Here is a 16,038-nt window from a genome sequence, read left to right on the forward strand (position 1 = left end):
GGGTAGTGGAAGAAACTTCAAACCAATCTGCTCTGTAGTTCCCTACCTGAACCACTTTATCCAGTATGTAATTAGAGGAAGTATTTTATTTTTAAGAGATACTTACAGTAATTTGTCATGTACTCTGCCCAATACAAGATTTGTTGTATGGCTGCAGAAGCCCAGCACAGTGGCACCCCTCTTGTGTGGTGGGGGTGGCACAGTTTTGGCAATGCAGGGGGCAGACTCACTAGTTGAATGGCAGAAATAGATGTAGTAGTAAAAGTTTCAGAATCGTGGAAATAAGGAGCAGAGGTAAAACAGTCGGATGTCATGGAACATTCATCGTTCATTTACCATTTCATAACTCTGGAATAAGGCATCATCGTCTGATGGACAATAGCTGATCCTGAAGAATTAAGATTGGTGGATTGGTGGGATCAAGAGGTGAGAAGATGTCGATTCCGCCCCCCTTTTTAAGAGTACCTGGCTGGATTGCTGAGTGGTTTAAGTCTCTGACTATGGAGCCAGAGGTCAGGAGTTTGATTCCCCCAGCCTGTGTAACCTTGAGGAAAATTCCCCCAGACGAATGGAATGGGAAACCACTTCTGAGTACGTATATGCAAAACCCCAGAAAGAGTCACCATAAGCTGGAATTGACTTGATGGTGACTATTATTATTACTATGAACCAACATATCTCAGCCCATGAGCCAGGTGCCTTTCAGGGGTTGCTTTATGCCCCTTAGGTCCCATTTCCCTTTTTCTTTTCAGCAATGGTTCGCCTTAAGCAAATGCCACCTTCGTTCTTGGCTCCCTCTGTTCCACTGAGAAGTATCTTTCTGCTTTCCCTTTCAGCTTGGTGATGACCTGGTCTCTGATAAATTCTGTGTCGATGCCAACCAGACAGGAAACGGGAACTGGCTGAAATATATCCGGGCGGCCTGCTCTAGCGAAGAACAAAATCTAGCGGTGTGTCCCATTAATGACCAGGTAGGATGTTTCTCTCGTCTTGAATGCTGCTGTCTTCCTTATCGCGCCACTGGCTGTGTGCTGAACTTCGCGATTCACCTTGATGTTATCTATGTCACTTAAAAACAACGAGCAAAGGGAGGAATCATCTGCCAACAAAAACATAGTGCGCCAGAAATTAGAAGTAAGAAGTTGCAAGTTTTTAATCTGTCATTTGTTATTGTTTGCAAAATCACGCATAACTACGTTTCATTTCAAATTTAACAGTTGTTGCAGTGTTGCTTTTTCGAGTGTCATGGGCAACGTTTTCTAGTTCTGTCAGGCAAAATTGAGAGGTGGGATGGTTTGCCTCCCGATGTGGTGGGTGCTCCATCGCTAGAGGTTTTCAAGAAAAGATTGGACAGCCATCTGTCCGGGATGGTAGGAGGTCCGGGATGGTCTGAGGCCTCCTGCCTTGAGCAGGGGGTTGGACTAGAAGACCTCCGAGGTCTCTTCCAACCCTACCACAGTTCTATGATTCTATGAAAGCAAAAGAAAAATTTAAAAAACCAAAGCATTGTGGCATCTTGAGGACTAACTGTTCTATTTTAATGTAAGTTTTAATCTTCCAGTTAGTTCCAAATGTTAATCTTTAAATTTTAACTAAAATATGTCTCTGCAATCAAGGCATCTTAAGGCACATCCATACTGAGAGGATTTTTTCAAACTTACTGCAAGCTTCTCAACAATTCTAAGCAACAAGGGAAATAGGGTTCAGACATTTGTATTTTTGCGTTTACAAGGCTCAGTATCAGAACTGGCCACTAGAGGGAACCAGAGAGTATTTCGTTGGCCTCCTGGTTCCGTTGACATAACTACATGAATAATGCAGAAGACAAGACGTTTTGTCGGTGAACGAAATAACGGCGATAAAACCCGACATCAATTAATCAATGTGTCATGTACCGAGTGCCTTGGTGGAAAAACCAGGTCCTGAATTCTGGGGCAAGCCCACCGCAGCTGAAAGTTCTGGCCTGTGAGCACCCACATGGGCTGCCCCGTGGCAGGGAGGGATGTGCTGCTATCCTGTCTATTGTGCTGAAACATTCTTGAGGAAAGAAAGAGCTGGAGCATCTGCAAGCCTGTGGCATCCGGAGGAGGAGTGTGTTCTTTTCATTGGGGTCAAGCTCCTTGCCAAATGACTGAGTGACACTCCTAGATAACGACATGCTTAGATAATGACTTTTCTCAAGGGACAGAAAGAGTTCATAAGGTTACGGTTTCTGAAAACATAGTGTACTCTGAGTGTGGCAATATTTTTGTTGTGTGTTTCATTTGGTTTTGTGAACCAGACTCTGTCAGACAGGATCTTGAACTCTTATCTGATCCTGCTTTGGAATCCTTGCACGAAAGCAAACCACGGTTTGTGCAAACCACGGTTTGCTAAAGGGAATTAATTCTGTGTTGCAAATCTCCCTTGGATTTTAATCTTGTGGAAGGCAAAGGTCGGCTGGGCCCACACACTGGACTTGTAAAAGTGGATGTCTTGATGACACCCCTCATGACCACAGCCCCAGGTGGCTGGGATAGTTTGCCATCCAGGGTTAGACCCTAAGCCTTTCCGTCCTGCTCTCATCTCACAGAGTCTTTCATTCATGGCTCCGAATTCAGAATTGTATTTCATTCAGTATTAATGGGACCAAGATACCTTGGAGGTACTGCAGGAAAGAACATGAAGCAGAATGTACTTAATGCAGTATACTGGATTGATGGGACCCAGAAGACCTGAGTTCAAATTCATGCTCGGTCATAGAAACTCATGGAGAAGGTTGGCATGGATAAAGCCACCCTTTAAATATCTTACTTTGGAAACCTAAGAGAGTGGGTATAAACTCGTTTAATGACACATAAGACATAAGATATACCTACATATCATCTCACCAGCTGCAAAGAATATAAAGGATTCTGGAAAGGCCCACTAATTCCTCCCTAAATTTAAACTCCTTTTTAAAACTGATGCCCCCAAGTATCTGTCAGAAATGGGTAAATTAATGCAACACAAGGTCTTGTCCTCATCCTGCTCTTAAATTCTTCCCTCAAAGCAGTTAAAGCAGCTCTGTCTGCCAAATCATTTAGGTGGACAGTATTATTATTATTTTTTACAAATTCATTTTATCATCTCTGATTCCAGAACTGCTGAATATCTCAGTGGCTTGGATTGAGAGTTCAATTCCCCACTAGGACTAGCTGGACTTGATGATCCATAGGGTTGCTTCCAGCTCTGCAGTTCTAAAATTATTAGTACAGTAGCAGTATTAGACAGTGTCCATATGGAACTTTGCAACTTTATGATCTTTGATCTTGTTGATATTTTTACCTCCTCTTTACCTTTATATTTTAAAAAACAGAAATGTTTAGACTTGCTTTCTAAAGGACCCTTATATATGCCTACTCGGAAGTACGTAGGTCTCCTTGAATTCAAGGAGGCTTACTCACAAGTAGTATTAAGTCAGATTTAGTGGTTTTTATCATTTTGAAATGTGGAAGTGTGAATCGTGGTTAAGAAATGTTTTTATAAACATAAAAAATTAAATCGCAGCGCAGAACCAAACAGCTCTGTTTTTAAAAGGCTGCTGCATTTAATTCTCTCTCTCTCTTTTTAAAAAAATGCCCGAAATTCTTCAAATGAGAAAATGAAAAATAACCAGGGTGGGGGTGGAGGAATGTCCACAGGAACAACAACGAACCAAGCAGAAATCTTGCAGCAGCAATTATGAATATAATAGGAATTTGAGTCTCGGCGCAAGACAAAACCAACCACAGCTCAGTAGAGGCTGCTTTTTTAGCGGCCAGAGCTGCTCATGTATATTTAACTGTTTTCAAAAGCTATTTACGAGAGACAACTAAAGCCACTAGAAACTCTGCAGAAACGTTTCTGAGTGCAAATTTAATGTGCCATGAACAAATGCGTAACAAGAAATGCAAAACATTTTACAGACAGCCGGTGTGAAGTCCTGGAAGGCCGTCTTTAAGGAGAAACAGTGCTGGGAAGGGAAGGAAAAGAAAGCAAAGGATCTAATTCACACCAAGCTTTATAAAATCCATATTGGAGTCTATGGGTTTGAAAATCTCTTTATTATGTAAGTGACCACCGCTGTTTAAGCTTCAGTTACGAGCTTTGTTGCAAACAACTGCAGGGCGTTTGCGTGATCCAAGCTCGGAGTTTTGTTTTTATTTTGGGTTTGGGGGGTTTTTTAAAGTTCTTTTTAAGCCCTTTAGCCTTTTGCTGATTTCCATTTTCAAAAGTTGAGCAAAGTGTTTCGTACCTATGTGTGTCAGTACGTGTGTGTATCATATAAATTTATATATGAACCCTTTCTACTAATGAGAGCAATGTATGTAGACTGACTACGTCTATGTAGCTTGGAATCACCTGGAAGCGTGACTTTTCCCCTCCTAAAAAAAATGAGAAGAAACCCTTAACATTGAAGCTGGTGTTTTAAAAAAGATTCGAAAGGTTCGAAAAACAAATAATTATCCATCGATTCAATCCATCAAGCTCCTGAACGAAGGCTCCGAAAAGTTATGCGGGCGTAGCTACCCGACAGGATTTGGGCCAGCGAATTGCAAACAATGGGATTTTATTTTATTTTTTATTTGATTTATTTGATTTATATCCCGCCCATCTGGGATATAAAGACCACTCTAGGTGGCTTCCAATATAGTAAAAACAGTGACATAATATAAAAAAAACACACAATTACATAAATCATGTTGTAATAAACAGAATGGATTGATTGAATGGGTTACTTTTCTTGATAACAAAGCTGTATTTGAACATGGTGATATTATCATTCCTCAGACCCATCAGCTCCAGGCGAAATATACCCATTTCCATCAATTCTTTCTCAAGGGGCTTGTCTTCTGAATCCTGTGCCATCCTGGCTGCCCTTCTGTTTATGCATTTGGGCTTGTGGAACACCTTGTTGATTACATCAGCCTTAGCCACGGCATACCTGCTGTCATGTCAATATCCGTGGCGTTCCTGGCTCTCTGGATCTCAGCAAGCCATTCCTTCCCCAGCTAAACATCCTCCCTCCATATCAGATAATATTATTAGCAGAAAATATGGAACACAGTAGATCGTAAAGTCCAGACTGCTGCGTGTGTGTTTGTGCTTGTGCTGGACCCGTAATCATCATTAATGCATATTCCTAATTGCCTGCATCTTTTCGAAAAGAAACATATTTTGCTTCTCTTACTGATTATATATATTGACACCTCTTCCAAATTGAGAGAAATTAGACCAGGTTTCTCTCTGCTTTGCAGTGAGGTTCATGTGCATTTCAGAAAACAACAAAGAGCTGTAACATCGGCTTAAAGCTTCACACCATAAGCATGTGTTCTCCTAGGTTAGAATTTTAGTTCTTCAGACAACAAGGTCAATCTACAGCGAAGCTCCTCCAGTCAACATTTTCAGTGTACTGGAAATAAACCTCGCCAAATATCCATGGGTCTCTTTTCAGGTAAGCAGGCAAACAACTGCATCCCTTAAATATCACTTTAAAAAAAAAAGTTATTTTTATGGTAAGGAGAATTATGCTCAGAGCTTTACTTTAGGCATCCTTCATTCTCGAGAGACGATGGTAACGTGCTCTGTATGGGGGACTCAGAGCACAGAAACAGAAAAGCAAGGCTAATACGAGCTGTTTGCCAGGCAGTTTCCAAACTGACCAAATTAAAACGGGAATTTTTGCAAACTTTTTTGTATCCTTATTTTTGCTGTCATTGATTTGATTTTACCAATAGCCTATTTCTCTCAAACGGACATGCCTCCGTCCCAGACGTTGTAGCCAAGACGGGGCTGAGGGGATCTGAGATTGTTTGGAGTTGAGTTTTCTTCCCAGGTTTTCTGGACTTTGATGCCCTCCTCCCTGATCCTTCTCTATAAGCTAGCCAAGTTTGGCAAGTTGCGAGCTGTGGTTCCTGTAGAAAAGGCATCTTTTCCCCTTGAGCTGCTCTGAGGTCACTCACTGTCTTGTTGAAATTCTTCATGCAAGGGAGGCAGGATCAAGAGGAACTGCTGGTGCGTCTCAAACACAAAGTTTTGGTATGTCATAAAAGACTAGGAGGAGGCAGACGGGAAAAGCGGATGCTTTGCTGAAGAGGGTTAGGAGAAAGACACCCTTCTTTCTGCACCTGTCCCCAAGGACTGTGACACTTGGCTGTTTCCCTCTCCTTGAATCTCACATGGTTTCTGTGGTCCAGTCTCTGGATTCCTGAAAGACACAGATGGACAAAACAAATTTGAATTTGTTCCTGTCAAGGGACCCCGCTCAACAACAATAAACTCCCGTCCCCTTTTTAAAAACTCATGTTTTCCCTTGTTTCTTTCTCTTTCTCCCTTATTCAGACTCGCTTTGACTATCTCCCTTTTATTTTGTCCTTTTTTGTTGTTGTGTCCCCGTGTATTTTTCTGTATTCTGCAAGGTCTTTTGACCTCTGTTTTGTAATGTAACTTTAAAAAAAATAAATAAGCCCAGTTATTGGGTGTCCGGCTTTGTGCACATCATGAGAAGACAGGATTCTCTGGAAAAAAGACAATCATGGTAGGAAAAGTGGAAAGCAACAGGAAATGAGGAAGACCAAATATGAGTGAATTTGACTCCATAAAGGATCCACAGGCTTGAGTCTGCAAGAGCTAAGCAGGGGTGTTGAGGACTGGACATTTTGGATGTTTTCTGTTCATGGGTTTGCCATAAGTCGAGGACGATTTGATGGCGCATGACAACACCATTATACATAGGCATGAATCTTATTTTTGAGCTGTCTCTCTAACCCTAGACTTTAAAGAATGCCACCTATAGGTCCAGACATTCAACAAAGCCCCAAGTATCTCCTCATTTCCCCTAGCTCCATCCGCAGGCCCTTTGGCTTCTGAAATTAAATGAGGTTTCTAAGAATGGGCTATGGATTTGGCACGGAGAGAAAAGGTGTAAAGTTTACTGGGCTTGTCAATCTCCTTGAGCACCTGTAATAGTAGCATTTTAAATTTCAGATTTGTTTATCGGACAAAAGGGTGTTTGAAAAATTAAAGACAACAGCAGTAAATTATACTGAACATTCCTCCAGATAAAATCTCTGGCAAATATAGTTCATTGAAGAAACTTTTCTAAGCTGTCCTCCGGCTCTTGAGCTCTTTAAAAGTTGCTAGGTACGTCATATTCTTCCATGAACAATTACAATTTATGTCTCTCATCTGAGGTTTTTCTCATTCTTGATTCCGACTTTTCTTCAGACCCTAGGCACTTTCTCTTTGTCCGGCAAATGCAAAACATGTTGGTTGTTCTGATGATAAATTTTAACTTGTTTTAATTATAATGTTCCTCTCTCTCCCCCCGCCCTTCCTTCTTTCTCTTTCATCCGCCCAACCTGGGAAGATTTTAAGACGTGTTCCTAAAGTTACAGCTATATGAAAACCATAGACATATAGATAGACAGGGGGAGGGGGGGTGAAGGAGAGACAGGGAGAAAAGGCAGTGTGGTGTAGTGGATAGGGCAGTGTTTCCCAACCTGCAGGTTGTGACCCCCAAAAGGCTGGCCGTATATGGTTTGTACTCCTTCTTAAACCATGTCTTTCTTGACCTTGCAGAGTGTGATATTCAAGTTATTGTGTATGTGCATGTTTGAGAAGAAAGCAGCCCCATTCTACCCTATTAAAATGCCTTTTTGTGCAAACTTGGTGGGTGGGCGTGGGTTACATGGCTCATTTTTGGATCATGGCTCAAAAAAATTTGGGAATGACTGGGATACAGCGACAGGCGAGAACTCAGGACCTGGGTTCAAATGTCCACTCAGCCACCGAAACTCACTGGAATGTGTCTGACAGTGCTAAAAGCACTCCTTAACTATATTACATGCTTGCGTTGCTAAAAGTCAAGTGCAACCTGGCGGCTCATAACAATATAGGTCCGTGAAGTTGGGCTGATCATGTTCCACATGTGGATGTACACATATATGATAGATAAAGCAAATGGGTGAGTGTATATCTATGATATACAATCTAGCAATCAAGCAAGCTAGGTATATGATTTATGCTGTATACGTACATAGAAATATGTGCCTATTAGAAACGACTTTAGGGACATCTCTACATAAGCACTGAGATATTTTGGAAAGAGGCGTATTGCCGTTGAGCGTAATTTTGATTGGTAAATGGTGCCCTCTCGTGGGTGATTTAAAAAGACAAGAACGAAGAAGCATCCTACATTTTAAGCCTCATTAATTTACTGATAGTAACTTGTAGAAAGTAGCATTTCACGAGCTGACGGAATCCGTTTATTAAAATAATGTGCATCAGTCTACTTGGCTGGGGTGACAGAACAGACCCACTTTTTGCAAACACAGAAAGTTTTTTTGTTCAAAGGAAAAAAATATTTTTTCCTGTGCCTCCAAAGTGAAACGGCGTGTGGAATAGTATTCCCTCTGTCTTGTGCAGAGTGGCCTGCCTTAAGTCTGGGCTGAATCGCTCATTAAGAGCGAGCGAGCGTGCTCAAGGCCATCTTTCCCCATTTCCTCTGGATTTCTCTGAATCTTCTGGAGAGTAAAACCCTGGAACCCATACCTGGATGGTAAGTCAACACTGGTGCCACTACCTTGATTCAGTGGGTATACTCTAATTGGGGCAGGTCGCCGAATTCGAGCTGATCATCTGCTTCATTTTGACTTCAAGAAAAAGTTTGCAGTAAGAAGAAACATCTACCTGACCGGTGCTATTATAGGAACTTTATTTCAGGCTGTTTTAGGTTCTTATTGGGACAGCGGTCGCGTATTGCGGAGAAAACCAACGGAGTTTTTTGTCCCACATTAAAGACTGCCGTGTTTTCTCCGTATTTGGATGAAGGGTGCTCTGCGTGGGCATCGGTCACTGCCCTAGAAGACTTATAAGCAAAATGTGATGCAGAGAAGTGGCTAAAGCTGAGCTGAAGTTTCTCATAATCCATAATACCTAGGAGGGGGATAAAAACAAACCAACCTCTTATCCGTTTATTCCCCCCCACATTTTCTCAGAATATTCTCTGCCATCCATTAGTTTATATAGTAAAGACTGCTGAACACGGTGGGTTTGTATGTGTACGTTATAATAATAAATTAGGATTTAAGAGGGATAAATTAGGATTTTAATGCTGTGTCAGCATTATCGCTATCATCGTCATCATTTATTGATTGGCTGTTATTAAAATAATTGATTAATTTATTGCTATCGTTATCATAATTACTGGTATTTTCTGCTGGAGACTGCCCTGCCCTTTCTCACAACCCAGGCCCATACATACTGCGCCAGGATAAGGAAGATTTTTATTTTATTTTATTTATTGAAAACATTTTTAATCCCGTCTTTCTCCTTTAAAAAAGACCCAAGGTGGCTGAGGACATTAAGAAGACAACATTTAAAAGCTGAAAACAGTCAGTATAGAAATGTTTTTTTTTAAAAAAGGATTAAAGTATTATATTTTAAAAAGTCAATAAAATCAATAACTAAAACACATTTAAAACAATAGTGCCCCCCCCCCAACAATCCATTAAAAAACCCACTTCTCAGACCACCCGTCATTAAGGGGAAGGCTTGGCTGAAGAGAAGGGTCTTTGCCAGCTTGCAGAAGGACAGCCAAGGGACCTGAGTCCTTTTTTTTTTTTTTACGGAGGGCCGTCGTCTTTCTGAAAGGTTGTGCCGTCCAGATCTATTTAAAACAAAAAGAACAGGTTGGCTCTCTGCATTCAGGAGCACTCGAAAAAAACAGCAGAGTGAGCTGGCAAATAGCCGACTTCTGATATGGTGCAATTTATTTATTTCATTTTTAGCTTCACCTTTTCCCCTAGCAAATTGAATGTATAATTCCCCCCAAAAATATGATTGCAATTGTTTTTGATTTTAATTTTTTTAAAAAAATTAAAATTAACCAAAGCCTTTTTTATTTGGGGCAGAGAGAATTTGGCAGTTTAAAAAGAAGTCACTGTGGAAGGAAGCGATATATTCTTGACCATTCCCGATCAAAGTCTTGGTGTGGATTGGACTCTGTGGATTTTAGTGATGTGTTAGGGTTACCACTTTCCTCTTCCGCCCCTCCCCCTTTATTGCTGAGAGATTTCTTAGCTGCATCATCTCCATGCTGAAAGGAGATGTCTAGCCCATTTGGCCTTTGTAGACGGGTGAAAAATAAATTTCAGTGTCTTTGTGAAGAATTTGATAAAATCCATGCATTGCATGTTTGGGACAGAAAGAAGCTAAGGTTTTAAAAACCTGAAAGTGATTAGATAGATAGATAGATAGATAGATAGATAGATAGATAGATAGATAGATAGATAGATAGATAGATAGATAGATAGATAGATAGATAGATAGATAGATAGATAGATAGATAGATAGATAGATGGATGGATGGATGGATGGATGGATGGATGGATGGATGGATGGATGGATGGATGGATGGATGGATGGATGGATGGATAGTAGAAAGTCACATCTGATGATATAGTGATAAATTTGGAAATGTGGACCATCTTCACTGGCAGATGATAATAATATGGCGTGTTCACTTTAGAAGACTTATTCCCCATTTGTACAATGTGGGTCTGAATGAGGGAACGAGACTTTAATATTATTAAATAAATTTCCATTTGGCTCATGCTTTCCATTCAAAATGCATACACATACAGTACAGCAAAACATTTTAAAAAAACCAAGAGCCATGCTACCTCAAAGACGGGTGGATTTATTTCCCTGTGAGCCTTTGCAGATTAAAGTCCACTTCCTCAGAAACATCCAGTGGACCATAATCCGTGAACACTTGCATGGAAATAAACCCAGTTGTTCTGAAGGCTCTGCCATGTTGTTGTTGTTTTTCTTTGTTGTCGTAGCTGCTCAAACAGACCGATCTGGCTGCTTCACTGAAAGCAGGATTCAAAAGACAACCCAGAGGTGGGAAATGTTCTTAGTGCTTGGCTTTAAACATTTCACCCCAGGTTGCGTTTTCACACCTCCCTACACTCTGTGAAATGAAACGCAGTTCACCTTAGTAACGGGTTCCGATCGCCTTTCTGGAGCTTATGGGTTGCTTCAACTCTGAATGAAGCAATGCACACACTTTGAAACCCAATGGGGTGGGAAACTGCCATGTGGAATGACGCTTTATTCAATGCAGAACTGCATACATTGCATGATTGTATAAAGACATGTGCAAAGAAACCCACACATGCACATAAATCTCTACATGGAACCATGCAAGGGGTGATACAGTTTTGCCACATTATACAAAAGAAGGGCTGAGAGGCAAACACGGGTAGAATTGGGAGAAATGCAATACTGTAAATAAATGGAGACAGAAAGGCTTACAAAATCCGAAAAAGAGGAGAACAGAGACTGGAGTTATTAATTTGCATGGTTGTCCACAGGGACTCTGGCAAGTCTTTGGATCTGAGCACAAGTCTTTGGTACCAAGTCCCAAGTTCAAGTCCCTACTAAAAACAAGTTTTTCCCCCAGAAAAAAAAGGAGAGTGGGAGGGTCTGAGTCGTTGGGGGGAAAAACCTGAGTTGAGTTCCAAGTCAAGTCACAGGTGCGACTTAACAGCGAGTTCCACAACTCAAGCCCCCCCCCATCCATGGTTGTCCATTTGACTTGACCAGGCATCATGCTGAACTTCTGGCCATGGGTTTGCTCTTGGAGATCATTCCCAGGCTACCTGCTGGGTATTGTGAGAAGGAGGTTTTGATTATTTGTTTTGCATTAGCATTGGGAAATTAGTGCAAAGCTGGTTCACACAGTGACATGGGAGCCCGCCACGCCTCTTTCGTGAACCAGTGGGCTTTCCTTGTTCACTTTGTGGTTGAGGTGGTTCCAAACCCATGTGCCTCACTGCAACGTGCCTACAGAGCTTGGCTTGAAACTGGCTAAGAGTGGGAGTAATTCCCTATATCCTCCAGACACATTGCTGGCTTCACCAGTTCTGGGTTGCTTGGTCTACTGTCTCATGAGGAAGTAGTGAGATGATGATTCAGGAAAGCATTAGGAGAGATGCAAAAGAGATCAAAGCATGCAGGGGGGGAAGATGTTTTCCTCACCAATTCCAGCGGGGGGAAAGCTACCCATAAAGACTGAGAGATTCTTCAACAGTAAAATGAATATGGGTGCTGCTTCTCAAACAGAGCTCAAGGAAGATTTCCGTGGGGGTTCTGAGCTCCATTGGCGTCTAGTGACTCACCTGCTGGTGGGAATCTGAATCCTTTCCAAGTTGTGTGGGCTGTCCAACCTGCTGAACCAGTATAGGGAATAGGGTTCAGCACCTTGGAGAGCATCTGAAAAGTTTGCACTAAATTCCAGACTGGATCAAGCGTCCCACTGACCCTGGAGCCATTGCCCTGAATGGCAGAAGCTGTCAGTCCCATTGCTGTGTCGCCTCCCATCTCTGTATTAGATGGAGCCACTGGAAAACCTCTCCCAAGGGATACATGCTAAGGAAACTCTGAAAGAGTCACCACGAGTCAGAATCAACTTGATGGTACAGGGCTGTGGTTATCAAAATCAAGGTGAGCATTGAGCTCTGCCTAATTAAACTGCAAAATCTGGCAAATATAAGGTAGGAGCAATGGTAAAGAGTTGAAAGACTATCAGGCCTTTAGCAAACAAACCAGTGAACACAGGGTCTCCATTTCCTGGTTTTTAAAGATAACTTCAACCGGCTGTGCATCATGTTCTTGTGAGTATGTCTCAGATTCACACATGGCTGATGATGTTGAAGTCAGGCCCGCTTCTTAGATGAAGACAGAGCAGCATGCAAGTTGTGTCCAAGTTGTTCGGGATTTATGGCCCATCTCTTAAAATGCAGGGCGATCAAGCCATTTGCCCCCACCAGTTTCCCTTCTCTGCCTTTTTTTTTTTTTTTTTTTTGAAACTCAAAGAATTTCTTTTTCGGCTCGGGAAGGAAAGAAGGCCCAGGGACAGAACCCGCCTCTCGCAGATTTGAGATTAGGAATTTAGTTGAACCACCAGGAACAGTCAATTTAAGCCAAAATGAAAGCCAAAGAAATGGTTGTACCTGGTGGGTGCTTTCTCTTCAGCACGCAGGACTGCTTGTTGGGTGTCCAGAGCCCATGATGTTCAAGAACTCAACGTTGGTCTTCAGTTGATCGGCATTTAATTTTATTTTCCTTCTCTCTCTCTTTCCCTCTCCCTCTCCCTTTTCTGCCCCATCCGTTTTGTTTTAAATGTCTAGGTTTATTTTAAAGTTATTAAAGAAATAGAACCTGGGAAAGAGTTGCTGATATGCGCAAAGGACGGGAACTATGCAACGGGCAACATGCCGCCAAGTTTAGAAGGTGAGACCACCCTTCGATCCACTCCTTCAAGGCCTTCTCTCCCACTCTGTCCCAGACATACAGTTCTGTGAGTCCAACATGATCTATGACCTCCAGGGCCAGGCAGAGGTCGGAAGGGTTACTTTTTGGACAACAAATCCCAGAATTCTGGGACTTGACAAGCCCCCACACACACACCCCTTCCCCCATCTGGAGGTAACACCTCTCTGCTTTCAACTGGAAATAAAGATATAAATGAAGGGGGCCTAAATTTATGAGAACCACAGAAGGCAACCTTTTTTGTGTTTTTTTGGCAATGTTTCTGCAAACAGGTTGTTCTGATCTGTAAAAGGACATGGACTCTGGGTGTCTTACGGTGACGGAGTCTTACCATAAGGTGCTTGATTAGCAGGGCAGCTAAAGAGGAATTGACTTAGGGAGTCCTATGGTGGTTGATCAGGAGTGTATGTAGAGAGGGGTGGGTATGATTGTTCAGGATTTGCAAATTTCTCTATACTGCAGTCTGTGTGGAAATAATTAAAATTCATAGTTGTTGTTGTTTTAAGAATATGAGAACATCCTTCACTTAAATCCAGAGCTATGAAGTACTCCATTCTTAAATGTCTGGGTTTGAACCCTGGTACAAGTACCCATCTTAGTCCTGGATTTGAGTTGCCCCCCCCCCCGGAGACTTCTTGTCTTTTAACCTTTGCCTGATAGGATGATATTTCATGCTGGGAATAACTAAAGCTCTCCAATACGGCCAGTGCAACTGAGGATCGGTTTCATTCCAGCTCATGTTTGAAGTATTTAGTAGAACTCGCAAAGTTTGTTGTATTTAAAGCAGGAAAAACTTATTTTTTAAAAAAGGGGAATAGGAGAGAAATTAAAACGGAGAGATTTCCCCTTCACTACGTGTATGACTTAGCCATACACCCAGACTGACTGCACCATCTCAGTGAGAGAATATATCTGAATTCTCAGCTTTCTCAATGATAAAAGGAATATGGCTGCGATGTAGGAGGAGCCCCCAATAAAACCCAAACTGAACTTCTAGTCACTGAGGCACTAGGGAAGGCCTTTGAGTGAAATCATGAGGCTTAGCGGCCCCTCTCCACATTTTATCTTCATTTTTTTTAGCAGTAGTTTGAAGTGAGAGAATTTGGAGAGCGGGTCTCCAGATGTTCTTGGACTACAACTCTCAGAAATCCTGGCCAGCACAGTAAGGGCTGAAGGCTTCCGGGAGTTGTAGTCCAAGAACATCTGGAGACCCAAGGTAGGGAACCACTGGTATAGTATACGGCCTGGGCTTTTCCTCCTCCCCCTCTCCTTTTTAATAACTTCATAAGTTTTTCTTCTAGGGCTCTCTCTCCCTCCTTCTCTGTGTGTGCGTGTGTGCATGCAAGTGCATCTCTGAATGTGCGCATTCTTCTGGTCAGTCAGAACTTCTTTTTTGATCTTAGCGTCTGCTTTTTTCCACCCCTCTCTACCAGGTTCCATCACAAACTGTCTCCTGCTTTACTTTTTTCTTGTGTTCCTTGGCCTGGAAGTGGGGATATAAATTCTGCCAACAATAATTCTGATGGTACTTTGCAAAACACACACACACACACAAATCACACTCACACACACACATATATCATTGAGATTTGTGTTTCCCCATTTCTGGAAATGGTGTTTTCCCCCAGAGATCAGGGAACGCACAAACGCAGGCCTGGCTCCAGATAAGGAATGGGTCAGAGAGTATTTCCAAAAGGACGCGCAGGGCAGGTCAGATCTCGAAACGGTCTGCCCACAATGCCCATGAAGCTGACTTTAAATGCCGTGGCTTCATCTTGCAGGATTTTGAGATTTGTGGTTTGGGAACATCCTTCGAAATCTTTCCAAGAGAGATGAAATGTGTTGCTCCAAACCACGGCTTGAATTCCACATTCTTCACCCAATGATGAATCCCAAGACTCCTTAGGATGGAGCCAGGCCGGGACGTCAAACTACCGTGACTCAGAAGCGTAGATACACTCACAACCTCATGTGGATTTTGCTTTCAACCGTTCCGAAACTTGGTGCCCTCCAGAGGTTTTGAACGAGGGCTCACATAAATGGGGGCTTATTTAAATCAGGCGAGACTGTCTTATTTCGAAGGACCAGAAGCCATGGTCATAAGTTCGGATGATGCTTTAAATGAGCTCTGTGAGGAAACTGGGCGTGTTGAGAAAAGAAGGTCGAGAGGAGATATATAATAGCACTTTTCAAATACTTGTAAGGTTATCCTACAGAGGAGGGGCAGGATCTGTTCTCAGTCATCCCAGAGTGCAGGACAGGTAAGAATGGGCTCCAAGTTGCAGGAGGCCAGATCTAGGCTGAATATCGGGTGTGGGGGGAATTTAGCTGTTAGAGCAGTATGACAATGGAACCAGTAACCTTGGGAAAACCTCTTAACTGTTAGAGCGGTACGACAACGAAATCAGTAACCTCAGGAGATGGTGAGCACTCCAACCCTGGAGGCCTTTAAGAGAAATTTAGACCACCCTCTGTCAGATCTGCTTGGATTTGGATTCCGCCCTTGAACCAGGGGGTTGGACTGGATGGCCTTATCATATATATGAAACTGTCTTCGGACGAACACTGGCTCTAAGGCTTGGAAACGGGGACGAGCACCGTGCCCTAGAGTCGGATACGACTGGACTAAAATGTCAAGGGGAACCTTTACCTAGATAAATACAGTGGAATTACCCCCAAAAAAGGGAGGAAAATGAG

At 42.4% G+C, this 16,038-nt stretch overlaps 1 protein-coding gene across 3 annotated transcripts in view; it reads left to right on the plus strand.

Moving 5' to 3' along the window:
* The window catches only part of PRDM16 (PR/SET domain 16), a 391,730-nt gene that overhangs the window by 338,926 nt on the left and 36,766 nt on the right, over window positions 1–16,038 (plus strand). For all 3 annotated transcript variants that reach the window (XM_072977672.2, XM_072977673.2, XM_078379110.1), the window contains exons 4-5: window positions 837–971; window positions 13,200–13,302. In XM_072977672.2, the coding sequence (XP_072833773.2) occupies window positions 837–971; window positions 13,200–13,302 (238 nt within the window). The remainder of the gene's footprint in view (window positions 1–836; window positions 972–13,199; window positions 13,303–16,038) is intronic.

The sequence above is a fragment of the Pogona vitticeps genome, chromosome 7 (assembly GCF_051106095.1).
Source record: "Pogona vitticeps strain Pit_001003342236 chromosome 7, PviZW2.1, whole genome shotgun sequence".
In the NCBI taxonomy this organism is placed as follows: Eukaryota; Metazoa; Chordata; class Lepidosauria; order Squamata; family Agamidae; genus Pogona; species Pogona vitticeps.